Raw genomic sequence first — 27,061 nt, 5'->3', positions numbered from 1 at the left:
TTTAGATATTTATCCACCATCATCCCAGAACCTCTTATTTCCTCCAGTACAACAATATATTCCCACCACGAGTAAATTCTACATCCCATCTTTGTTTTCCAAATTTTAAAACCTCGCATTTCACAACATTGAACTAATATTCCCACTCCTGTGCTTGTTTACCCAGTCCATTCGAGTGTTCTTGTAAGACCAAAACATCCACTCCATGCATAATAGTTCTTTCTAACTTTGCATCATCTGTAAACAAGTGAATATCTCCATCTAAATCTTCTCCAATATTATTAAATAGGTTAAACAGTAATGGCCCTAAAACAGATCCCTGAGGCATACCACTGGTGACATTCCTTTTCCGGGATATTGTTTACCCATACATAACTTGCTAATACCTATCAGATAGCCAATCTACAATCCAATGTACTAGTCTAATATCCAACCCCATTCACTCCAGTTTGACTGTCAAACTGGACTGCTCATAAGTATATCATTGTGAATCCATCTGCTTCATCCAGTGCAGCTGTCACCTTATTGTAATAAGCAAGTAGATTACTATAATATGACCTCCCTTTAGCAAATCCATACTGTCCATCCAAGATAATACTATTACTATTATTATGTGACACCTCCAAGGTGTCCAAAGACTCATCGAAGGAGAGCACTTACTCTATAACTCCCCGTCTCCACCACTCAGTTCACCAACCACTGTGAACAGCAACTACCATCATCATCTACACCAGCACCATATACTGCCCCACCACCACCACCACTAGTATTTTCACAGACAATCACAAACATCCATGCCCACAGGTGGGATTCAAACTCCTGCAGCATACGACACTTGTCAATCCAGTTCTGGATCCTGTTTCTTACTAGCTTCTCGAACGTCTGACACACAGACTGGCTTATAATTTGACAATTCAGTTCTGTCATCTGCCTAATGAAGTGGTACAATCTTCCCTTCCTTTCTTCCAACCCTTTGGAACTTGACACAATGCAAGACTCATATTAAACAAATATGCCAAGGCAGATGCAAATTCCCTGGCACATTCCTTCAAATACATAGTGATATATCATAAAGTCCTATAGCCTTGTTAACATCAGTTTGCTCAATTCCCCATGTGTCTCTTGTTCGCTCATAGAGACACATGGGGAATTGTGTCTCTATGAGTTTGCTCAGTTTCTCTTCCTCATCCACTGCTCTCATACTCTCCATAATGTTACATTCACAAGGATGAAAGACCTTTATATAACTGATTTATGAATAAATCAACTATAATCCTCTGCACCATCTGTCCTTATACCATTTTCTCCTATCACTGTCATCCTATCATAATTGTTCTTTTTTTTGCTGGTTACGTATTAAAAGAACTCACTAGGGTTTTTTTTTTTTTGGCTTCATTAGCTAACTGCTGCTCATACCTCGCTTTTGCTACTCTTACCAACCGAGTCACCCTGTTTACCTGTTCTTTGTATTCCTCATAGAATTGATTATTGCCACTCAACTTATGTTACCTCCATAATGTCTTTTATCTCTGTATTGCATGCTTAATCTCTTCATCATCCATTTTACACCTACTTTATTTAACTTTAGCATTCTGACCTCTGGAATACATTTAGACAATCCTTCTACTAGATAGTTCTTAAATAGCACCCAAGCAGTAATGATTTCCTTTTTACCCAACTTCTCTTTCTATGCTATAGCTGCAAGCTGTCTCCTGAGCTCCTCATAATCATCAGCCATGTAGTTTTATATATACCCTTTCCTCACAGAAGTTGTCACACTGCTGGCACCCACCCAGGTAATCACTTAATAGTCACACTCACCAACTGAAGGAAGATTTGACACCTCATTTATAATAACATCCTCTAATGAGATGATCAAACATAAGATCCTCAATCTTCCATGCCCTCTGTTACATACTGTCTGAGGGAGTTTTCCTTTAAACAAATTAAGAAATTAATTTTATTTACTTCTGATGGCTATCTCATCATCCCAATCTATGTTGCCATAATTAAAATAACTCATTATGATCGTCCGTTTCCTATTTGCTTGGCTAAGTTGCTTATATATTTCACGGTCACTGCTCTCCACATTACGTGGTAATAGCAACATCCTACTAAGCAATTCATTCTATTCACCTCTATCTCATGCCATACTGCCTTACAACCACTGCCTCTATTCCCCACCTTTTGCATTTCTACCTTGTATGGATGAAACTTTTTTTTTTTTAATCATCAGTAGCACTCCACCTCCTTTATTAATCTGCCTTCATGAAAAAACCACCTCCTTTTTCCTTATAAAAGCTCTTTATGTCTTAGACAAGATTTGAAGTCGCATCTGTCCAACCAAGGGCATCATCATTACTGATTGAGATAGGGGAGTTTTTGTTTCATTTCTACGAGGATGGTCTGAAAAATTCTCTATCTAACAATGAAAAAAATGAAATTTATAATTTCAAAATTATTGTTATTTTCAACATAATCTCCCTTAATACTAATACATTTATTCCAGCACGATTATCCAGTCCCTGTAGTGGTTCTCAGTAAGATCTGCAAAATACCCTTCTACATCCGCAATCACCTCTTGATGCGAAGAAAAACGCTGACCAGCGACGAAGAGTAAAGTTTTAGTTTTCGGAAGAGATAGAAGTCAGAGGGAGCCAAATCTGAGGAATAGGGTGGATGTTCCAACAATTCATAGTGCATATCCTTTAATTTTCCCATTGTCAAAACACCTTTGTGGGCAGGTGCATTGTCCTGATGAAAGATGATTTTTTTCTTCTGCAAACTGGGTCTTTTCTCAAGAATTTTTTTGTCTAGTCTGGTTAAAAGATCAGAATAATATTCCCCAGTTATTGTTTTACTCTTTTCAAGATAATTAATAAACAAAATGCCTTTAGCACCCCCAAACACCAATGCAATGATCTTTCCTGCTCATGGAACTGACTTTGTCTTCTTTGGTGCTTAACAACTAGCTTTCATCCACTGTTTTGACTGCTGTTTGAATCCATTCAAAATTACACACCAGAAGTGTAAGTTTGAATCATGGATTCAAAATTACACTTCTGGTGTGTAATTTTGAATCCATGTCTCATCCATAGTAATAAATCAAAGTACAAAATCAGTTTTATTCTTGTTAAAATACTCCAAGCACCGTTCAGAGATTTTCATGCAAGTGCGTTTTTGATCTGCTGTGAGCAAGCGTGGCACCGCACCCATCTTGCACAAAGCTTTTTCATGCAATTCTTCATGGAAAATATATCCTACATGTTCTTTTGAAATTCCTATAGTCTCAGCAGTTTCATGCACTTTGACTTGCTGGTCATCCAATACCATGTCATGCATTTGATCAATGATTTCTGGTGTTGTTACACTTTTTGGATATCCTTCATGTGATCATCTTCAAGGCTGGTATGGCCACATTTAAACTCAGCAGTCCATTTCTTAATTGTCAAAAATGAAGGAGAAGTGTGCCTATAAACTTTTATGAACTTTGAATGAATTTCTTTCACTGTTAAACCTTCTTTTACAAAGAATTTTATAACTGCACTATACTCAATTTTATCCATTTCAAGGGATACAGACAACATGCTTTCTTCAGACAGCTGTATAAAACAAACTACTTAATAGGATGACTTGCAGTTTCACGTGGATGCTTATGACAGATGTACCAACTTAGAAAAAAAAAATCGTGCAGATAGTGCTGCCATCTATGGTTGAGGCCGAGAATTTTTCAGGCCATCCTCGTATATCAATGATGTATTTGAAGAATTGGGAGGAAATATTCAACTGTTTGCAGATGATGTGAAATTAGAAAGATTAATGGCAAGAACTCTTGCATAATTTGTGAAGGTTACTTAGAAGACAGCTGTGCTAATGCATAAAACATACCACAGTGGTCATAGTGCCACTATAAGACACTAATCGAGTCACATCTGGATTTTGTGCAGAGATCTAGTCATCTAGATTATAAGGACATGTTAGAGAGAGCCCAGAGATAAGACTAAGACTGTCTTGCCTGTTGAATGTTGAATAAGAGGACAAACCAAGATAATATACTCTGGCCTTACATAGGCCTTAAGAAAAATAATCTCTTCTTATTTCAAATAATCAGTATTCTTTCTCAACATCAATCCTTTGCAATGCCCTTACCATTCCTGCAATATGTCTTCTGAACTATAACTCATTGTTTGCTATTAATAACAGGATCTCTCAACAAGAGGTGTTGGAATACTTTGTTGCCAATGTTGCTGGTGTCCAATGGGCACCGGCACCAGTGGCAGCATATTTTACCAATTATTGAAACTGTTATGCTATAAAAGACACTTAGCTATGAATTTTCCAGATGCTAAAAGTCTAGTTACACTTCTGCTCTCACTTTATGAATCCCATGGTATGCAGTTCACTCAGTGTAATACGTAGCCTGCAATATGCTCAGTATTAAACACAAAACTTTGTACGTGGCAACTTGAACTGATGTTGTATAGTGTCGAATATTCATTCAACACTATACAACACCAGGTCTATTTAAGAATAATCCAGAATACTACTCATGATTACTGCTTACTTTCTCTTTTCTTCCCCATTATTCCATATCATATTTATTATTATTATTATTATTATTATTCAGGCCTCCATGGAGTCAAAAGACTCATCGTGAGAGGTCCTTTCTAAGAAACACAAGTCTATCAAGACTCATCGAGGGAGGTCCCTCCTAGGAAAAACAAAGTCTATCATACCACTCCTTAAACGCATTGACCATTATTGCTCTCACCACTCTATCAGACAATGCATTGCATGGTTCAACTACCCTCCATGCAAAGAAACCACTCCTCACCCTCTTTCTCACAGTTTCCTTTTGTAACTTACAGGGATGGCCCCCTTGTCATGACTCCTTCCTGCTGTTCAACCAAGCGAAAGAACTCCCCAGTGTCAATCCTGTAACCACCTCTCAACAGTTTAAAAGTATCAATCATATCACCTCTCCTCCTTCTATCCACCAAACTCTGCAGCCTGCACTCCCTCAGCAGATCCTCATAACTAACATTTACACCTGGAAGACTGCAAGTGATGGTGGACATCACTTCACTTATGTTTATGTTATTGACATAGATTTAGTACAGTGGATGTGAAAGTGTGTTTTTAGTGAAGAGAGTCTGATATGGTTTGTATATTGTGCTAGTGACTTTTAAACTATTGAGAAGTGGTTACAAGGTTGACACTGGGGAGTTCTTTCGCTTGGTTAAAAAGCAGGAAGGAGTGATGACAAGGGGTCATCCCTGGAAGTTATAAAAGGAAACTGTGAGCAAGGGGGTGAGGAGTGGTTTCTTTGTGTAGAGGGTGGTTGAACCATGGAATGCATTGCCTGATAGAGTGGTGAGAGCGAGAACGGTCAATGAGTTTAAGGAGTGGTATGATAGACTTTGTGTTTCCTAGGAGGGACCTCCCACGATGAGTCTGGATAGACTTGTGTTTCCTAGGAAGGACCTCCCGTCCCGCGATGAGTCTTTTGACTTCTTGGAGGCCTGAATAATAATAATAATAATAATTATTATTATTATTATTATTACATGCATCTCCATGGAGTCCAAATCTTTTCATGGGAAGTCCACACTAACCATTATAATGGTAATTCGATTTCATACATAATGCCTATTATTTTGGATTTGCATATAAATATATATTAAAATATTAAATTTAAATATTTTAAATATTTAAGTGTGAAATAAACATATAAATTTAAAAAAAAAATGAATAAAAAATAAGTACAACCAAAATTCACTAAATCAGTGGATAAAAGTAAACCGAAATTGGTATATCTTTAGATTAAAGAAAAGATTTTGACACAATACAAATTTACCTTTCTATTGAAAGGCCACTGTAAACTGTCATCAAACTTGCCTTTCCAGATAACCATTCCTACAGAGAAGTGAACTAACCATCCTCTCCAGTTGTGAAGATAAAGACATAGTCCTAATCTATAACCAAACTTGTAAACAGGAGATGAGAGCAGGTAGGGTCTTTCCTTGTTGTATATCTTCATAGCACAGTAGTTTTTAACTTTCCATTCTATCATGCCATTTGGCAGAATGTCCATGGTTTCACCATTTTTCTATAAAGAAAATAAAAATTAATCTCACACATGGCACTGATGTGCTATGGGTTTTTGTGCCTCTCATATGTGGGATATAATATAATATATTATATATATATATATATATATATATATTTGTTAAATTTTAATGACTAAACGCTGAGGATTTAAAATCAGAACTTTAATAGAAAGTTAAAAAGTTACTTTTTCTACTGACTACTGTGCCCAGATTTGGTCACCTCGGTTCCTTCTTGATGGGGAGGAGGTTGAGATGATCAAGAGGCGAGTGACTAAGATGATAGCAGGTCTATGGAATGAACCATATGAGAACAGGTTGAAGATTTGTGGGTTGCAGAAACTAGTTGATAGGTGGAAAAGGGGAGATATGATTGAGACATTCAAATTGCTAAAAGGATTCTATAGGATTAATTCAGATAATATTTTTGAGATCAAGACTGGTGGTAGGAGAACTAGGGGACACCCATGGAAGCTGGGCAAGAGCGTGGTTAGCAGGGGTGTTAGAGCTGGGTTCTTTACTTTTAGAGTGGTAAATGAGTGGAATAAGCTGCCAGAGTCTGTTGTGGGTGCTATGACAGTGAGCGAGTTCAAGGCAAGGTATGATAGATACTGTGAGAATGTTGAACAGCTGTGTGAACATGATGTTTAGGGCCTCCCTCGATGAGTCTAAGGACTCCTGGAGTAGCTCGTGGTAATAATAATAATAATAATAATAATAATTAAAGTTCTGATTTTAAATCCTTCGAATTAAGTCAATAAAATTTAACAAATATAAATATATATATATATATATATATATATATATATATATATATATATATATATATACATATATATATATATATACATATATATATATATATATATATATATATATATATATATATATATATATATATATATTAGGATAACCAAGCAATTTTATATGCTTGGTTATTTTAGCTCCTAATCCCAAGTATGCAAACAATTAAGTTTGCGCCTGAAACAAAGTTCAAGTCTAAAGATGGTACAACACCAGGGCAACTCATTGTAAAGGTGGTTAAAGCTTTGATCACTATTCTTAGTATTTTCCCATAATGTAAAGCACATCTCTCTAGAAGATGTATACTGCAATGCATTATGGGTGGGGTCACTACCCAGACCGGTTTCGACCTTTTTTGAGGTCTCCTCAGTGAGTAGCTAGACCCTAAATACCAAGGTTTTAGTAATACAAAGCCTTATCAACTTTACCTATATAAGTTGCAACAAGGTGTATTAAGTTTTAAAAAAATCTCTGGAGGAGATATTGATGGGAATAAATTTTTAACTTGGGTATATTGTATATTAGGATAACCAAGCAATTAATACACCTTGTTGCAACTTATATAGGTAAAGTTGATAAGGCTTTGTATTACTAAAACCTTGGTATTTAGGGTCTAGCTACTCACTGAGGAGACCTCAAAAAAGGTCGAAACCGGTCTGGGTAGTGACCCCACCCATAATGCATTGCAGTATACATCTTCTAGAGAGATGTGCTTTACATTATGGGAAAATACTAAGAATAGTGATCAAAGCTTTAACCACCTTTACAATGAGTTGCCCTGGTGTTGTACCATCTTTAGACTTGAACTTTGTTTCAGGCGCAAACTTAATTGTTTGCATACTTGGGATTAGGAGCTAAAATAACCAAGCATATAAAATTGCTTGGTTATCCTAATATACAATATACCCAAGTTAAAAATTTATTCCCATCAATATCTCCTCCAGAGATTTTTTTAAAACTTAATACACCTTGTTGCAACTTATATAGGTAAAGTTGATAAGGCTTTGTATTACTAAAAACTTGGTATTTAGGGTCTAGCTACTCACTGAGGAGACCTCAAAAAAGGTCGAAACCGGTCTGGGTAGTGACCCCACCCATAATGCATTGCAGTATACATCTTCTAGAGAGATGTGCTTTACATTATGGGAAAATACTAAGAATAGTGATCAAAGCTTTAACCACCTTTACAATGAGTTGCCCTGGTGTTGTACCATCTTTAGACTTGAACTTTGTTTCAGGCGCAAACTTAATTGTTTGCATACTTGGGATTAGGAGCTAAAATAACCAAGCATATAAAATTGCTTGGTTATCCTAATATACAATATACCCAAGTTAAAAATTTATTCCCATATATATATATATATATATATATATATATATAAATCAAATTTAATCATGGTTAGCTTTGATTATTAGTACAATATTTCATGAAGAACGATGAAAAAAAAAAAAAAAACAAGTGGAGAGAAAATAATTCTTCATTGGGTAGTGTAACTCTAACCTTACCATACTGCCATGTTTATTGATGTTTTCCTTTTACTCAGGGATATTATCATTTACATGAAATACAATTCTGAATTGATCCTTAGGTATGTCCCTCTAGTATTTTGTGCTGGTTCATTATAATTCTCATTTCAATGGCACCATGGCATCATTCAATAACTGATAGATGTATCCAGTGAAAATGACTCAGTACCTGGATCATAACCTGCTTTTTTTTTTTTTTTGTATGAAGCAACAATGTTAATTATCATTATAACAAACCTCCATTTTAAGAGACTCATTATTATTATTATTATTATTATTATTCACTTGGTCAAGTCCCTAAAGAGTGGAAGGAGGGCAAGATTGTGCCACTTCATAAAGGAGGTGATCGAACTCAAGCATCAAACTATAGGCCTATCTGTGTGTCAGGTGTTGTGGTTAAGTTGTTGGAGAAGCTTGTGAGAACTAGGATCCAGAGTTGGGTTGACAACAATGGTATAATCTTTGATGGACAGCATGGATTTGCTAAAGGGAGATCGTGTTTTAGTAATCTACTTACTTATTACAATAAAGTGACTGCTTCCTTGGACAGAGGAGAAGGATACACAGTAATATATTTGGATTTTGCAAAAACGTTTGATAGAGTACCTCATGATAAGTTGACAGTCAAACTAGAGCAGATGGGGTTGGATATCAGATTAGTGCATTGGATTGGAGACTGGCTATCTGATAGGTATCAACAAGTTGTGTATGGGGGTGCAATATCCAGGAAAAGGAAAGTCACTAGTGGAGTGCCTCAGGGATCTGTTTTAGGGCCATTACTATTTAACTTGTATATTAATGATATTGGCAAAGATTTGGATGGAGATATTCAGTTGTTTGCAGATGATGCAAAGTTGGGACGAACCATAAAGAGTAGTGAAGATGTTGTGGCCTTGCAAGAAGACTTGAATAAATTGAGTGATTGGGCAAGCAAATGGGGATGTGAGTTCAATGTTGCAAAATGTAAGGTTTTAAAATTTGGAAAACAAAGATGGGATGCAGAATTTATGCTTGGTGAGAATATATTGTTGGAAGTAGAGGAAATAAGAGATCTGGGAGTGATAGTGGATAAGGATCTAAAATTTAGGGGACACATCGCCAAAATTGTGAAGACAACACAAAGACTCCTGAGAATGATGAGGAGGACACTGACGTGTAGAAGTAGGGAGATTCTTGTTCCATTGTATAAGGCTTTGATTAGGCCACACATGGACTATTGTGCTCAGATTTGGTCACCTGGTTTTCAGAAGGATGAAGAGATGTTGGAAAGGGTCCAAAGGCGACTGACTAAGGTAGTTTCTGACCTCTGGAATGTCGAGTATGAGGAAAGATTGAGAAGATGTAATTTGCAGAATCTAGTGGAGAGAAGGAAGAGGGGAGATATGATAGAGACCTACAAGTTGGTAAGGGGTTGTTATAGGATCAATGGTGGAGAAGTTCTACAGAGAATAGTGGGAGATCAGGGGAGAACCAGAGGTCATGCCTGGAAACTGTATAAAGAGGGTGTGAGTAGGGGAGTGAGAGGAAGGTTTTTTTCGTGCAGAGTTGTGAATGATTGGAATGCCTTGCCTGAGAGTGTGGTGTCTGCAAGGAGTTTGAATGTGTTTAAGATCCGGTATGATGAGATGTGTGTGAGATAAAAGGACCTCCTAGATGAGTCTTTGACTCCATGAGGTCTTGTTTAATAATAATAATAATTATTTAGTCCATGAAGTCCAAGGACTCATTATGGGAGGCCTATACTCTCTCATGCAAAAAGATCATTGAGAGACTCATAGAAAGAGAAATATATCTATCATATCGATCATTAAACTCAATCATACTGCTGGAATTCAAAATACATTCTGATAATACAATGCTCCCTCAACCTATGCTCTAAGTATAATCCTTCTCTTCTGTATTAATGCCATAAAAATCGCTCACCAACTTAAAACATTTCTATTGCCAGATTGGTTACCCAAATGGTTAGCATGTGCTCTCTATCTCACAGGCTGAAGATCAAATCCCACTGTGGGCAAGGATGCTTACAGTATACAAAAAGATGAAAGATTAGGTAAAAGATGAATTTCCTTGCTTGTTATAAGACCACAGCCTCACTTATGGGAGGCCTAAAGTGGCTTGAAAAAATAGTTCCATGTTTGTTCTCTAAAGCAGGGTTTCTGGATTATTCAAAACCTACAAGTATTTTTTTTTTTTAATTTAAAACCTTTAGCTTGCAAATGTACTATGCGTTTACAGCCTTTTATGAGGAAGGGGGAAATCACTGCCTACTCACTAAGTTCTGCAATTCACATTTCCTCAATGCCTTCCAATAATCAACATTACAAAATATTGATATTGCCTTATCACTCCAGAATTCAATATCACAATAGAATCTGGGTGACCAAAATTCAAGGATGTATGTGATCTGACCAATACTGTATGATAAAGCATCACTTCTTTACTTGTCAATATACACCATATCTTTACATGCCAGTGTAACTTCTTATCATAACTTCTTAGGAGCAACACCCTATATAGTTTTCTCAACATTTGCAACATACCCTCTGAACTTTGGACTACTCTTAACCATCACTCTTCTCTGAAGCACAGTTACACCAATACAGTATGCAGCTCTATACTTTTGCACTTAATAATATTAAAAATGCAACTCCACTTTTATGCTTATGCTACGACCAATTTAAATCTTTCTGAAATTTGATATCAGCATCATATCTTACCTCTCTTTAACTTTGCATCATAAGCAAACAACTGACCATCCCTTGCCAATTCATGTGAAATATCATTAACAAATTACTTAAATAGGATCCAAGAAAAGACCAATGCAGAACACCACTCATTTTTTTTCCTAGGACACCATCCAGTATGCAACTTACTGGAATCACTCAGAGAGAATCGGTCTGCCATCCAGTTCACTAATTGATTACACATTTCTATCTTTCCCAGCCTATACAACAAGTTTTCATGTGGAATCTGCCAAATGTCTTTACAAAGTACAAGTATATCATCGTATATGATTAATTGAAACATAGCCACAAGGATTAATAATAATTTAATAATGCAGACATTTGATCTGAATTTAAAAGATCATCATCAGTGCACAAGCAATTCAAAAGGTTAATTAATAGTGGATTAATTCCCTTCCACAGATACAAGGCACATGCTAGAGAGAGAGAGAGAGAGAGAGAGAGAGAGAGAGATACCATATGACAGTAATTAAATAACTAAAATAACATAATAAAAAATTAAATAAAACAAAATAAATAAAATAAAAATAATATAAAAATAAATTAGATAAAAGTAAATTAATTATCAGGATAAGTCTCTCTCAAAATTTTTGTTATGTACTCCTTTGAACAACTAGTCAAACTTAAAATGACATAATAATAAACAGGTATTGGATCGGAGGATTATAGTCAGTGTCGAATATGTACTGAGCCAAGTCAGACATTTTGGTCTTATTATGGATGAGGTAAGATTGGTGTTCTTCAAATCATTTTTCAAATAGAATATCCTGTTTGTCCAAAGCAAGAATGAATGCAATCACACCGAACCTACTAAACACCAGGGAGGAAGAGAGGGGGGGTTTCCTTTATGGGGGATTCTCAGGTGATTTTATTAATATGAAAAAATGTAGGAACTAAACTATGTTTTTTCAGGAGCTTTGAAATAGATTCAGAGATTCCTGCAATGTATAGAACTGAGACTTGCAATACAGGTTCAGGATTCCTAGGAATTAGTTTGTAAATGAACAGATGTGCTGAATTATTTTCTTTGAGGTGAAGTCATTCCAATGTGTGATGTCTCTGCTCTATCCTTTCTCCTAACTCCAAATCTACAATAAAACGTACAACAAATAATGGCCGTGATTAAAATAAAGCTTTCTCAAAAACTAATCTCAACAAAAAGCACTACATGCAAAACATGATAGAATACTTACAAAAAAAAAAAAAACTTGCTTTCACATCTACTTTGCTAACATCCATATGGCAATAAATTATATACATCATCACAAACAGACCAGTTCTCCCTCTTGAGAGAAAGTCAAATTGCAGCTGCAACCACCACAATTCACTTTCAATGTCCAAATTATACAATGCATGGTTCCTTTTGCCACAAGAGTAGTATCTGTGCCCTTTTGAGAATCAACATTTCTTGCCAGAAAACGGCTAATTTAGAATTTTATGATTTTGGACCCCTCTGGCTTAATGTTTTTTTGCACCATTCAGTAATATTCATCCACTGTATTCAGTAGCATTCATCATGCTCCAAATTCTGAAACCATTCTGACCTCTTCACCTTTCTATATATGAGACTCGATGTCCTGCATTCCAGCTATCTAAATAGTGAAGTCATCTTCCTAGGTGACCTCAATGTTCATAACTTGAACTAGCTCCCCCTTTCCAGTACAACTTGACTAAGCTGGATGAGGCACAGATGTAAGTTTTCCCTGACACAGAATGCCTCATTCAACCAATCCTAATCTTATGTCTTTTGGCACTAGAAGGTATGTAGATGCAAGTGGATGACCTCGGGAATTTCTTCTACTCCTTTCCATGGTCAGACTACTGGTTGCATTCTTCTGCCCAACCCTGCTATGAAACTTGGAAAAGTTTCATAGCAGGGTTGGGCTAATGGCAAACCTTGGTATCCCTGCTGACTTGATCAGTGGAAGTAGAAAAAGAAAACTAGTTTGATTTGTTAATGTTTCAGTACAGTCCCCAAGGAGAAAGACTTCACTTATTTAGATATTTTGACTTCAGATCATTGGCAAGTCTATTCTTCCAGAACACACTGCATCTATCATATTTTGTTCGTGCAAGGGCATCCTCTTTTGTTAGCCAAGTCTTACTAATGCCAATAATTTTTGGTCCCATGTCTTTATTCCTCATGCTTCTGACATCAATTAATATGTACAATAACCAACTACAAGGCTGATACATATTCATGTAACTGTAAAACCTGACTGGTTCAAATAAACAGCTTCAGTTGATTTATCAAGCAGGCGGTAGTGTCCTTGGTGAATGTGGTGGTTGTGTTTAGTGCTAGGAAACATATTTTTAAATTTAAATATAGCGTGGCGTCCAACAAGAAACATACGTCAGCGGTGCACAGGACTTCTACTACTACACGAAAGGCTGGCTCAGCATTAGATTTTTCACAATGGATGCGTTATGGAAACTGCTACATATATGCATCAAAGAATGTGAAGGATCTGTGGTCGGTCTGGCTAAATGAGAAGAACGAAAATGTTGACGTATGTGAGAAGTGTCGGGATAGACTGGAACGTTTAGGAATGGAAGCTGACATATTGGGACTGTAGCAGAAGAATTTCAGCGGGAGTTCATGAAAATGAAAAATGACCTTCATCTTCTGCATGAGGAATTGGAAGTGCTCAGTAAGGAGATACTGGAAGTTAAAACTAAGTTTAACGTGTTAAACAGAGAAATTAGGACTATAGACATTACTTTAGCTTAAGTAACTAGAACAGGATTACATATGGGTGAGTCTTTGGTGAATGATGTAGTAATAAATAGTATGGGAGTGATTGGGAGTCAATAAAATAAAACCACAAGAGGCCTAGAAGAAATGAGATGTCATGAGAGTGGGGGGGGGGGTAAATAATAGAGCGTTGAGTAATGAAACTGGGAAAGTCATGCTGAATAGCATAGAAATTGAGTCTATGAGTGATGCTTGTGTGGACCTGAATGAAGTTAAGAGTGGAGATATATGGTGATTCTATGATTAAGAGTATGGAGAGTGGTATGCATGAGCAGTGCTTGGCTGGTGGGACAATAGAAAGAGTGGCTTTAGCAATAAAGAGAGGGCATGAAGCAGACAAGATGATAGTTATGGTGGGTACAAATGACCTGAGTGGTGGTATAAATCAGGTAGGAAAAGATTTAAGAACATTGTTAGATATTTAAATATCTAAATATTTCAGCTATTGAAATTCACAGTACAGGCAGGTTGTTTTACTTGGAAAGGGAAAATATACAAACAATTAGATGGGATAGCTATGGGTTCACCCCTTTCTCTCCCCTTAGCCAACTTCTACATAGAACATCTGGAAAAATTAGCTATCAACACAGCCACTCTCAAACCTAGTCTCTGGCTACGCTATGTTGACGATGTGTTTGCTATTTGGCCACATGGCCCAGACACATTGAATACATTTTTAGTGCATCTAAATAGCCAGCACCCTAAAATCCACTTTACAATGGAACTAGAAGCCAATGACTGCCTGCCCTTCTTGGACACACTGATCACACGTCTTCCAGAAGGTTCCTTATCATTTTCAGTTTATAGAAAACCCACACATAAGGGAGATACTTACACAAACAATCACACCATCACCCTTCTCAACAATATGGTATCTTAAAAACACTAATCCATAGAGCTAGAGCAATCTGTTCCAATGACATTGCTCTCACTGCTGAACTTTCTCACCTACATCAAACCTTCTTAATCAATGGTTATAATCCCCATAAAATAGATAACATACTAAATGCTACCCATAAATCCCCTCTGTCTACCACAGAAGACTACAACAAAACCATCACCATCCCATACATTAAAGGCACATCTGAAAAGATATCTAGGGTGCTTAACAAACACCAACTATAAACAGTATTTAAACCTTATATAAAATTAGCAACTCTCATCCGTTCACCTAAGGACAAATGCACTCCTTTATCACATCCAGGTGTCTATGAAGTGCCCTGTTCTTGCCATCAAGCCTACTACGGGCAGACAGGAAGAAATCTGGACATCTGCCTTAGTGAACACAAAAAATATATCCGACACTTTCGCTATGGTAAGTCGGGTCTGGCAGACCATGCTTTGGATACCCCTGCACACAGGATCAATTGGAAAGAAACAAAAGTAATGCACAGAAGCTTCTACAAGTCAGAGAAGTTGTTCCTGGAATCAACAGAAGCCTTAAAACATACTTCAAACCTTAACAAGTATGTTGAAAGGTTATTTTTCACTTGGTTAAAGTATAATAAATTTAGTTTAATCCTTTATCCAAGTGTGAGCAAACAAAGTTTGCGCCTGAAAGTATCTTCAGGACTGGGGTAAGGTGGTACAACACCAGGACAACTCGTTGCAAAGGTGGAGCAAGATACCAACACTCCTGTCTCAGTATCTCCTATAATGCAAAACACATGTCCTTGCGGATATGTCTAATGTTATGCATTAAGGGAAGGGCCACTACCCAGACTAGTTTCGACTTTTATTGAGGTCTCTTCAGTGGGAGCCAGCCCCAAGCTGAGATACCAGGCAGAAGCATTCGCAGGTCATCTCTACCTATAGTTTTGCATTATAGGAGATACTGAGACAGGAGTGTTGGTATCTTGCTCCACCTTTGCAACGAGTTGCCCTGGTGTTGTACCACCTTGCCCCAGTCCTGAAGATACTTTCAGGCGCAAACTTTGTTTGCTCACACTTGGATAAAGGATTAAACTAAATTTATTATACTTTAACCAAGTGAAAAATAACCTTTCAACACTTTTCTCTAAATCCAGAGTAATTTATTTAAAAAGGGTGGCACACCATTTGGCAACTCCTATAGGTAGAGATGACCTGCGAATTTCAACCTCAATAAAGGTCGAAACTAGTCTGGGTAGTGGCCCTTCCCTTAATGCATAACATTCCTTTTGGCTTAGATCAAGTGTGTACTAAAGTTCATTTTTGTGAACTTTCCCCATAAGTGATTAGCAAATTGTTTAGCTAAGCGCAAATTGTAGTATATGTTAGCTCAGTTATTATCGGCAAAGCGTCTCATAGAGGCACTTGATAATAAACTACAGCAGCAGATACAGAATAAACCCCAGACTGGGGCAAGAACAACACACTCGGTGGTGGGAATAGCTTAGCCCCCTCCCCTCACCAGCATGGCTTTGCCGCATACGCGGACCCTTGGAATCGAAGTTGAAGCTGATCTACGACCTTGATGTGTGGCCAAAGCCCTCATCGAAAGCGTCGGCGCTGAGCAGATTTTTGGGTTTACTCCTTTTGGTGGTGGCCGCTTCCAAGTAGTAGTAACTATACATAAAAATATAACGGAAAAACTCACGTAGAAAAATTATTTAATGGTATAATTTTCGCCCGTGTGTCACAGGCATCTTCAGTACAATTAGGCACAAAAATTAAACATTAACTGACAATTCCAAAAAGCGCCACCTAAGTAGCTGGTGTAAGATAACTAAAAAGGTCAATAACTTTCCTAAAAAAAAAAAAAAAAAAAAAAAAAAAAAAAAAAAAAAAAAAAAAAATTAATACAATAAAAAGTTAGGAAAGATTAGCTGATTTGTAAAGTACTATCTCCCATAAAGGGGACAGACGTAAGCCGTCGGATCTGTTTAAGTTAGGAGAATGAAGTAGAGTTTCACATGCTTCTTTATAAAGGCGTTCCATGAGAAACTGACTTTTGTGAAGAACTCTTGTCTTTTTCCAATGAACTCTGTGTCTAGTGAAGATGGCATGTTCTGCAAGTCCAGACTTTTCAGGTTTAAAGTATTCAATATAAGATTGGTGTTCTTCTAGCCGAATGGAGGCAGATCTTCCCGTTTGTCCGAAATAACATAATCCACAAGAGCACGGAATCTGGTAGACACCTGGATGATTGAGATGTGGAAGCTTGTCCTTTGGAGAAGCGAGAAAAGTAGTAGTAAGGAGTGAGCAAACAAGAGACAAACTACTTGCAGGATTCGAGTGTAATGGAAAAACAATAGTTCCATTTTTGGTAGGGAGCATTACCAAACTACTTCGAATCCCCAGATTCCCTTTAGAATATATTGAAACGGATGTAAAGATTATCCACGAAATATTCGGGAAATGGGGCGTTATACACAAGGTGGAAGTCCTAAATGATGCAGAAAACCCCAAATGGAAGTCGGGTGAAGTCCACATCTCCCTCGAGATGAAAACGCCTGTTCCCAACTTCATTATTATTGGATCCGCCAGAGTAATGATAAATTACCCTGGTGTAAAAAAACAATGTTTTAGATGTGGTGCTTTCACTCACCTTGGGGCGGACTGTCCTAGAGTGAAATGTAAAAACTGCCTCAAAGCAGGCCACAACAAAGAAAACTGTGAGTCAGCTTGCCTGAAATGTGGGGTCATTGACTACAAAGTGGACACATGCCCATCCAGAACCCTTGCTGAGAGGATGGGTGGTGCAATCACACCAGCAACTCCACCAAGCAATGGAAATGATGCACCACAGGAAGCCTCTCCTCCTTTCGAGGCTGCTCCTGATATAACAGAAATCCATACCTCCACGTCTAAGAAAAACCATAAGGGAAAAAAAACTTCCACAAGCAGTAAAATCCAACAAGAAGAAACAGTCGCTATTGAAACCATCAATACCAATATAGATACTAATACAGACATAGAAGAGGGAAAGATGGAGGTGAACACTAACACCTCCAAACGGCCATTAAGCCCACAGGAAGAAGAGTTGGTAATGCCCAAAACAGCAAAAGTATCTGAGACCGACCACCCAGAAGTCCCTCACGCGAAAGCAGGGGAGACTCTCAGCCATCTCATCAGAGGTATCCCAGGGATGGCAGAAAAATTCAAAGAAGCGATGAAAAAAATAGGAGAACCTGAACTCCTTCTCACAGGAGAACATGGATCTGACATCGTCAGTGCAAAATGGGGTGACATTTTCGTTGATGACATCAGCAAAATCACCCCTGAGCAAGTAGAGGTATCCCAGGATTTAGACGAGGAGGCAGCCTCGGCATTCTTCATAGCTCTCTGCAAACTAGACATGGCCAAGGGAAGTGAGGTGGCCAAAAGAATAATAACTGCCAAAAACAAAAGAAAGACACAGTAACCACCTTGTGGGGTTTCTGTACACAGCTTCACCGGTTTCAGCTATCACAGGTGGGGGAGGACCTGAGAACCTGAGCAGCGAAGGCTTACAGCGAGGCGGTGCAGTTCCTTGTGAGCTGCATCACTCGGGCCAGATCCTTCCTCCACCTCTAAGTTTAACTTTCAATTTTTGCTTTTCTGTGTACTTTTTTGTTTTTGTTTTGTCACATGTTTCCTTTTTAGGATTTTTCCTTTTTTGTAAAGTGAAAAATCAACGACCGTTTTAGAAACGCCCCTGGGGGCAAACAGCTAAAACAGGTCAACTGAGGCCTCTTTAACCTACTCTACCACTATGCACTCTATCTTTATTTTTTCCTCTCCTACTATCTGCTGACTCTCAGCCTATCTTACTCTACAGGCCGATGATGCAGATTTGTTGAACTCACAAATTATTATAACATTAGACATATCTGCAAGGACATGTGTTTTGCATTATAGGAGATACTGAGACAGGAGTGTTGGTAGCTTGCTCCACCTTTGCAACGAGTTGCCCTGGTGTTGTACCACCTTACCCCAGTCCTGAAGATACTTTCAGGCGCAAACTTTGTTTGCTCACAGTTGGATAAAGGATTAAACTAAATTTATTATACTTAACAAGTATGGCTGTATAAATTTACCAAAGATTTGGGAGACAGTCATCCTAAGATCAAATTAATATTTATTACTTTTTATTTTTTAATTTATATTTTTTCAAACTTTCTAAGACTATCATTTGGACTACTATTTCAAAACTTGAAATTTTTTTTTTTTTTTTAAACCTAGATTCTGCCATATTAGGACTTCAGTCTTGTGTTGCACGCTGCAATCACTTATACTAGCCCCACTGTTACACCGGATTGTGGTTGTCTTGCATTTGTAACAAACTTTGTGTTGTGTGCTCTGAAGATGCTGGATATAATACCAGCGAAATATTAGCTTTTAAGTTAATAAATAGTTATTTTCTTAACCATCTGTGTTCTTATCATACCGTGAAACCTATTACAACATGTCTGACGAACACATAAGCCTATCCACGCGTATAAATATAATCCCCAGCTTTTCAAAAAAAAAACAACAAAAAAATTGTTAATGGATTTTTTCTTTCTCCTTAACCACTTGTCCACTCATAGTACTATTGTGTTATATATCTTATAGGTATTTAATCCACACACCTTTGTGTGTGGAATAAATATAAAAAAGAAATACTGTGTGCCATTTTTCTTTCACAATATCCTTATTCATTAATTAGCAATCACATGTACTTCAGCATAACTGCCAAAAACTATTCATCTCAGTTCACTCATGTCATAGCATGGAAACAGGCTCACGATATTAACTCTTTCACACTTCTTTTTTTACCTCATTCATCAATCTCTCTCATACTATACTTATGTCCTTTCAAATCATTTGTTCTGATTAATGCAATTATGTCTTTGATTTATGGAGGGAGGAATTGGAAGGCCGGGATATCATTAATGCGTGGGAAATTATGAAAGAATATTTGTTACCAGCAATAGTAAGCTGTATACCACGAGTGAACAAAAGGACACAATTTGCAGTAAAGTGGATGACAAACAATATTAAACAGGAATTGCATGCGAAAAAGAGGCTATGGAAGAGATATGAAAATATGAAGAGATATGGCTAAGAGAAGATGCATGAAAAGTATAAGACACAGGCCAGAAAAGTGACTAGTGTGGTAAGGAAAGCGAAACTGGAATATGAGAGGAGATTGGCCCTAAGATCCAAAGAAAATCCTAAGGAATTTTTTAGATATGTGGCCATTAGGAGGAGAAATGACTGTGGAAGAATGATATTGTGGGGTATAAATGAGAATAGAATGACAGATGCAGAGAACATAGTGGAATTATTCAATAAACACTTTATTAGAGTATTTACTCTTGGAGTAGTCAGTTTTAATGCTAGAGGGATTGGGCAGGTTCGAGGTTTAGAGGTACAGGAGAAGAGTTTGTTTCAAATACTGAGTACTCTGGATGTCAGTAAAACTGTGGGACTGGATAGTATTTCACTACGAGTTTTGAGAGAATGTGCTAGGGCAGCGCTTCCCAAACTGTGGGCCACGGCCACCTTGGGGCCGTAGGTTTTGTTGAGGGGGCCGTGAAATAATGAAAACAAATTTTGAATATTTTAAGACTAAGTAGATTTTTTTTATTTTAAAAGAAACGTATTTAATTTTTATTTATTATTTCTTTTTTGTTATTTTTTATATTTTAATCGAAAAATTCATGCATTGGTGTTGGTTCACAAACTTTGCTTCCTGCGTATTTCGGCGCTTAATGAATATTAGTAAATATTGCTTATTCATATGTTTCATTTCAAAGCAGTGGTTAATTGTATTTACTTCGAATGCTCTCCAGGGAAGCTCCAAATCTTCCTGTCCCTTTCATCACGCGTTCGTAATCAGGGACTGTTGACAATGATTTTTATATGCATATCAAAACTCGTTTTATATTATCACTGTCATCCGAGCTAGTTTTTTGTTACCAATAAAAGTTTTGCATATACTTCACACATGAAAAAAAGCTTAAACAAGTTCATGTGGGGAGATAGTAACTCGCTTGCAGTGGTAAACAACACTAACAACCACTATACTGCAGAGGCAATAAAAACAAGTACTTTTATTATGCCAGTGAATAAGGTATGAGGAGTCTGTGTAATATATCTCTCAACAAATAGTGCAATTAGAGACAACTGGGATAAAAACACACTAATTAACACGTTCGCTGCCACGCTACTTTGGCATGGTCTGTTCCCCTACGCCGAGCAGTTTTACTTCTTCAAGGTCAGTACGATAATCTCGTTACCGGAGGTAAACGACCTACGAGTATACTCGTAGTTAGCTTGTACAGAGCATATACAGTCTATGAGAATACACAGATTTGAAGCTAGCCCCACAAGCCAAGCATTTTCACTTTTTCAAGGTCACTACAATAATCTCGTTCCCGGCGGTAAGCGTCCTACGAGTATACTCGTAGCTGGCTTGTGAAGCAGGTTTACCCACTACGAGTATACTCGTAGTTGGCAGCGAACGTGTTAATGAATCACATGTCCCCCCTCATACAGAAACTATGCTGTATAGACTGAAACAAAACCATATGTTGCATGGGCAAACACAGTATCTAACTAAAAACTATTGTTATTAATTAGATGTGTGTGAGTTCGATTTCCCAAGGCAGTAATAAAATTCAGCCGAACGTGTTAAAATTCATAAAAGTGTTAAAACTAAGTAATATATATATATATATATATATATATGGGAATAAATTTTTAACTTGGGTATATTGTATATATTAGGATAACCAAGCAATTTTATATGCTTGGTTATTTTAGCTCCTAATCCCAAGTATGCAAACAATTAAGTTTGCGCCTGAAACAAAGTTCAAGTCTAAAGATGGTACAACACCTGTGCAACTCATTGTAAAGGTGAGTAAAGTTCTGATCACTATTCTTAGTATTTTCCCATAATGTAAAGCACATCTCACTAGAAGATGTATACTGCAATGCATTATGGGTGGGGTCACTACCCAGACCGGTTTCAACCTTTTTTGAGGTCTCCTCAGTGAGTAGCTAGACCCTAAATACCAAGGTTTTAGTAATACAGAGCGTTATCAACTTTACCTATTTATGTGCTTTACATTATGGGAAAATACTAAGAATAGTGATCAGAACTTTACCCACCTTTACAATGAGTTGCACAGGTGTTGTACCATCTTTAGACTTGAACTTTGTTTCAGGCGCAAACTTAATTGTTTGCATACTTGGGATTAGGAGCTAAAATAACCAAGCATATAAAATTGCTTGGTTATCCTAATATATACAATATACCCAAGTTAAAAATTTATTCCCATCAATATCTCCTCCAGAGATTTTTATTAAAGCTTAATACACCTTATTGCAACTTATATAGGTAAAGTTGATAACGCTCTGTATTACTAAAACCTTGGTATTTAGGGTCTAGCTACTCACTGAGGAGACCTCAAAAAAGGTTGAAACCGGTCTGGGTAGTGACCCCACCCATAATGCATTGCAGTATACATCTTCTAGTGAGATGTGCTTTACATTATGGGAAAATACTAAGAATAGTGATCAGAACTTTACCCACCTTTACAATGAGTTGCACAGGTGTTGTACCATCTTTAGACTTGAACTTTGTTTCAGGCGCAAACTTAATTGTTTGCATACTTGGGATTAGGAGCTAAAATAACCAAGCATATAAAATTGCTTGGTTATCCTAATATATAATATATATATATATACATATATATATAATGAATGTTATGGCAGTTTCACATATGGAATTCGGTTGAAGAGAGTTAGCATTTCAACTCAATTGTCAGCTATGCTTTCGGTTGCGCGATCTTTTGTTAATACTGCACCAATCATATGCACGTTTTAATAACCTGCCTTTGCTGTCTGTTTCGTATTAGGCTTAATTACCGTAAAGGGAGAAAAGTCACAAAAGAGAAAAATGTTCCAGGTCCGGGGATTCCCTTATTCAGGTAATATTCAACAATTTCATGTTATCAGTCTGTGGTGTGCCAGTATCGGTAAGTAGTCTATTCTTTGATCTATTTGATCTATTCTACATTAAAAAATTTAACCCTGAGATGGATAAGTGGCTGATAAAAAATAAAAAAAATTCCCGCGAACAATCAGTAGCAGAAAGAGACTCAAAAAAAAAAAAAAAAAGACAGTATTTCATATTTTACCAGAACAGCCCGCATCGTCTTCAGAACCAAACGGTAAGTGGCAAAAAATGTAATATATGTATTTGATTTTTGCAATAATCGCTGTGTATGTTTTGTATTGAATATAAATACAGTAAATATTATAATAATATATCTCTCTATTACAATTTTTTTTCGAGGAGAGCCGTGAAATATTTTAATTTTTGCAAAGGGGGCCCTGACATCCAGAAGTTTGGGAAGCACTGTGCTAGGGAACTGACAGTGCCTTTGACCTAGCTTTTCAGTGAAAGCCTGGCTGTCAGAAAGTTTCCCAGGGAATGGAAGGAAGCTAAGATAGTGCCATTGATAAGGGCAGTAGCAGACTGGAAGTGTCTAATTATAGGCCAATTTGTGTGTCATCAGTAGTTAGTAAGATCTTGGACAAAGTAGTGAAGGACCGTATACAGCATTAGGCAGATGAGGGTAATGTTATCTGTGAGAGTCAACATGGATTTGTGAAAGGACGCTCTTGTTTTAGCAATATGCTAGCCTTTTATGATAAAGTTACAAGAGCATTAGGTGAGGGAAAGGCATATACTGCCATTTTCTTAGACTTAGCGAAGGCATTTGACAGGGTGCCACATGATAAGCTGATGTTTAAGTTGCAGCACATGGGTATCAGATTGGTCAACTGGATTCAGGATTGGTTGTCTGATAGGTATCAGAGAGTTGTGTATGGTGGGGCAGTTTCAAGGAAGCAGAGGGTTGCAAGTAGAATCCCACAGGGCTCAGTACTGGGACCTATATTGTTTAACCTTTATATCAATGACATTGTCAGTGGATTGCAAGGGGATATTCAGTTGTTTGCGGATGATACAAAGCTGGGAAGGATTATTAGTAATAGTGCAGATACAGCAGCTCTGCAAGAGGATTTGAATAAGCTAGATAGATGGGTAAATGAATGGGGATATCGGTTTAATGCAGCAAAATGTAAGGTCTTGAGATTTGGGAAACATTGATGGGACACTGCATACTCTACGGGAGGAGTTATACTGAAGGAAGTAGGGGAGACAAGAGATCTGGGGTTTATGATTGATAGAAACCTGAAATTTAGGCAATATACTGTGAAGGTAGTAAAGGTAACACAGAGGATTGCAGCAATAATGAGAAAGACGCTGACCTGCAGAGATAGAACAGTTATCATTCCATTGTATAAGACCCTAATCAGACCACACTTGGACTATTGCTCACCGATTTCGTTCCCAGGATTTGAAGGGGATAAATTAACTGTGGAAGGGGTACAAAGGTGGATAACAAAGATGGTTTCAGGACTGTACAATGATAGTTATGAGGATCGGCTGAGGGAACGTGGACTGCAGAGTTTGGTGGATATAAGAAGGAGAGGTGATATAATTGAGACTTTTAAACTGTTGAGAGGTGGTTACAGGGTTGACACTGGGGAGTTCTTTCGGTTGGTTGAACAGCGGGAAGGTGTGATGATAAGAGGCCATCCCTGGAAGTTACGAAAGGAAACTGTGAGCAAGAGAGTGAGGACTGGTTTCTTTGCATAGAGAGTGGTTGAACCATGGAATGCATTGCCTGATGGAGTCATGAGAGCGAGAACAGTCAATGAGTTTAAGAAGTTATATGATAGACTTTGCGTTTCTTAGGGGGGGGGACCTCCCCTCGATGAGTCTTGATAGGCTTTGTGTTTCTTAGGAACGACATCCCACAATGAGTCTTTTGACTCCATGGAGGCCTGAATAATAATAATGATAATAATAATTTGTTCTAACTACTTGCACATAGCCTCAGTCATGCCACAAATTTTCAGTCTTGGAAAACATACTTTCATTATTTGTTTCAGTATGTATAATAAAAAAAAACGGTACTGTACATCATATTTTTTTCACACTTTTCTGTCTTTCACACCTTCTTCTCTCTCTCTCTCTCTTCCATGTTTTGTCTCCTTTCTTTGATTTCTGATAAGGGGTGTTCCAGATTCAGCAACACCTGTTTGATAATCATGAAAAACCCATTGCAGCCATGAGTGGATTATAAAAAGAGTAGAAGGTGAGAACTAGAGGTCATCTGATTTGGAAATTCAGTTCTATACCATAACAAATATTCTAAGTACCCAGGAGTTACACTTGATTGCACCTTATTATATAAGAAATGCTCTGAAAACATGACAACTAGCAATAACATCATCCAGAAATTTTGTGGCCCTTCTTGGGGTGCAGCAGCAATCACATTATGAACATCTGCACTATAATTGGTTTTTTCGGTGGCAGAGTATTGTGCTTCAGTTTGGCTCAACAGCTGCCATACCAAACTAATTGACTGCCAGCTTAACACTACAATGTGACTTATCACTGGAACCATAAAACTAACTCTTGTTTACTGGCTCCCTATGCTGAGTAACTTAATACCACCAAATCTATGAAGATACAATGCTCTACTACAGTGCTTCCCAAACTTCTGGATGTCAGGGACCCCATTACAAAAATTAAAATGTTTCACGGCCCCCCTCGAAAAAAAAATCGTAATAGAGAGATATATTATTATTATATTTATTGTATTTATATTCAATACAAAACATACACAGCGAATACTGCAAAAATCAAATGCATATATTAAATTTTTTGCCTCTTACCATTTGGTTCTGATGACGATGCGGGCTGTTCTGGTAAAATATGAAATACTGTCCTTTTTTTGGGTCTGTTTCTGCTTCTTCTGATTGTTAGTGGGAATTTTTATTTTATTTTTTTTATCAGCCACTTAATCATCTCAGGGTTAAATTTTTTAACATAGAATAGATCAAATAATATCACCACTTACCATTACTGGCACACCACAGACTAATAACATGAAATTAGTGAATATTACCTGAATAAGGGAATCCCCGGACCAGGAACATTTTTCTCTTTTGTGACTTTTCTCCCTTTACGGTAATTAAGCCTAACGCAAAACGGACAGCAAAGGCATGTTATTGAAACGTGCATATAATTGGTGCGATATTAACAAAGGATTGCGCAACCGAAAGATAAAAGCATAGCTGACAATTGAGTTGAAATGCTAACTCTCTTCAACCGAATTCCATGTGTGAAACTGCCATAACATTCATTATATATATATATATATATATATATATATATATATATATATATATATATATATATATATATATATATATATATATATTACTTAGTTTTAACACTTTTACGAATTTTAACATGTTCGGTTGAATTTTATTGCTGCCTTGGGAAATCGAACTCACACACATCTAATTAATAACAATAGTTTTTAGTTAGATACTGTGTTTGCCCATGCAACATATGGTTTTGTTTCAGTCTATACAGCATAGTTTCTGTATGAGGGGACATGTGATTCATTAATTAGTGTGTTTTTATCCCAGTTGTCTCTAATGGCACTATTTGTTGAGAAATATATTACACAGACTCCTCATAAGTTATTCACTGGCATAATAAAAGTACTTGTTTTTATTGCCTCTTCAGTATAGTGGCTGTTAGGGAGGGGTGTTGTTTATTACTGCAAGCGAATTACTATCTCCCCTCATGAACTTGTTTAAGCGTTTTTTCATGTGTGAAGTATATGCGAAACTTTTATTGGTAACAAAAAACTAGCTCGGATGACAGTGATAATATAAAACGAGTTTTGATATGTATATAAAGTCAATATCAACAGTCCCTGATTACGAACGCATGATGAAAGGGACAGGAAGATTTGGAGCTTCCCTGGAGAACATTCAAAGTAAATACAATTAACCACTGCTTTGAAATGAAACATATGAATAAGCAATATTTACTAATATTCATTAAGCGCCGAAATACGCAGGAAGCAAAGTTTGTGAACCAACACCAATGTGTGAATTTTTCCATTAAAATATAAAAAAATAACAAAAAAGAAATAATAAATAATAAAAGTTATATACATTTCTTTTAAAATAAAAAAAAATCTATTTAGTCTTAAAACATTTTAAATTTCTTTTCATTATTTCACGGCCCCCCTCAACAAAACCTATGGCCCCCAAGGGGGCTGCGGCCCACA

The 27,061-nt window shown here is 37.1% G+C and overlaps 1 protein-coding gene across 4 annotated transcripts in view; it reads right to left on the bottom strand.

Annotated features, from left to right (window-relative positions):
- The window catches only part of LOC150106132 (TNF receptor-associated factor 3-like), a 285,373-nt gene that overhangs the window by 41,797 nt on the left and 216,515 nt on the right, over positions 1-27,061 (bottom strand). For all 4 annotated transcript variants that reach the window (XM_090393885.1, XM_090393884.1, XM_090393886.1 and 1 more), the window contains one exon: positions 5,858-6,109. In XM_090393885.1, coding sequence (XP_090250011.1) covers positions 5,858-6,109 — 252 coding nt within the window. The remainder of the gene's footprint in view (positions 1-5,857; positions 6,110-27,061) is intronic.

The sequence above is a fragment of the Typopeltis vanoorti genome, chromosome 6, assembly GCF_054136105.1.
Source record: "Typopeltis vanoorti isolate ZY-2024b chromosome 6, IOZ_Tvanoo_1.0, whole genome shotgun sequence".
NCBI lineage: Eukaryota > Metazoa > Arthropoda > Arachnida > Uropygi > Thelyphonidae > Typopeltis > Typopeltis vanoorti.
Note: the sequence above shows the minus strand (reverse complement) of the source record. Positions and strands in the feature narration are given on the sequence as shown.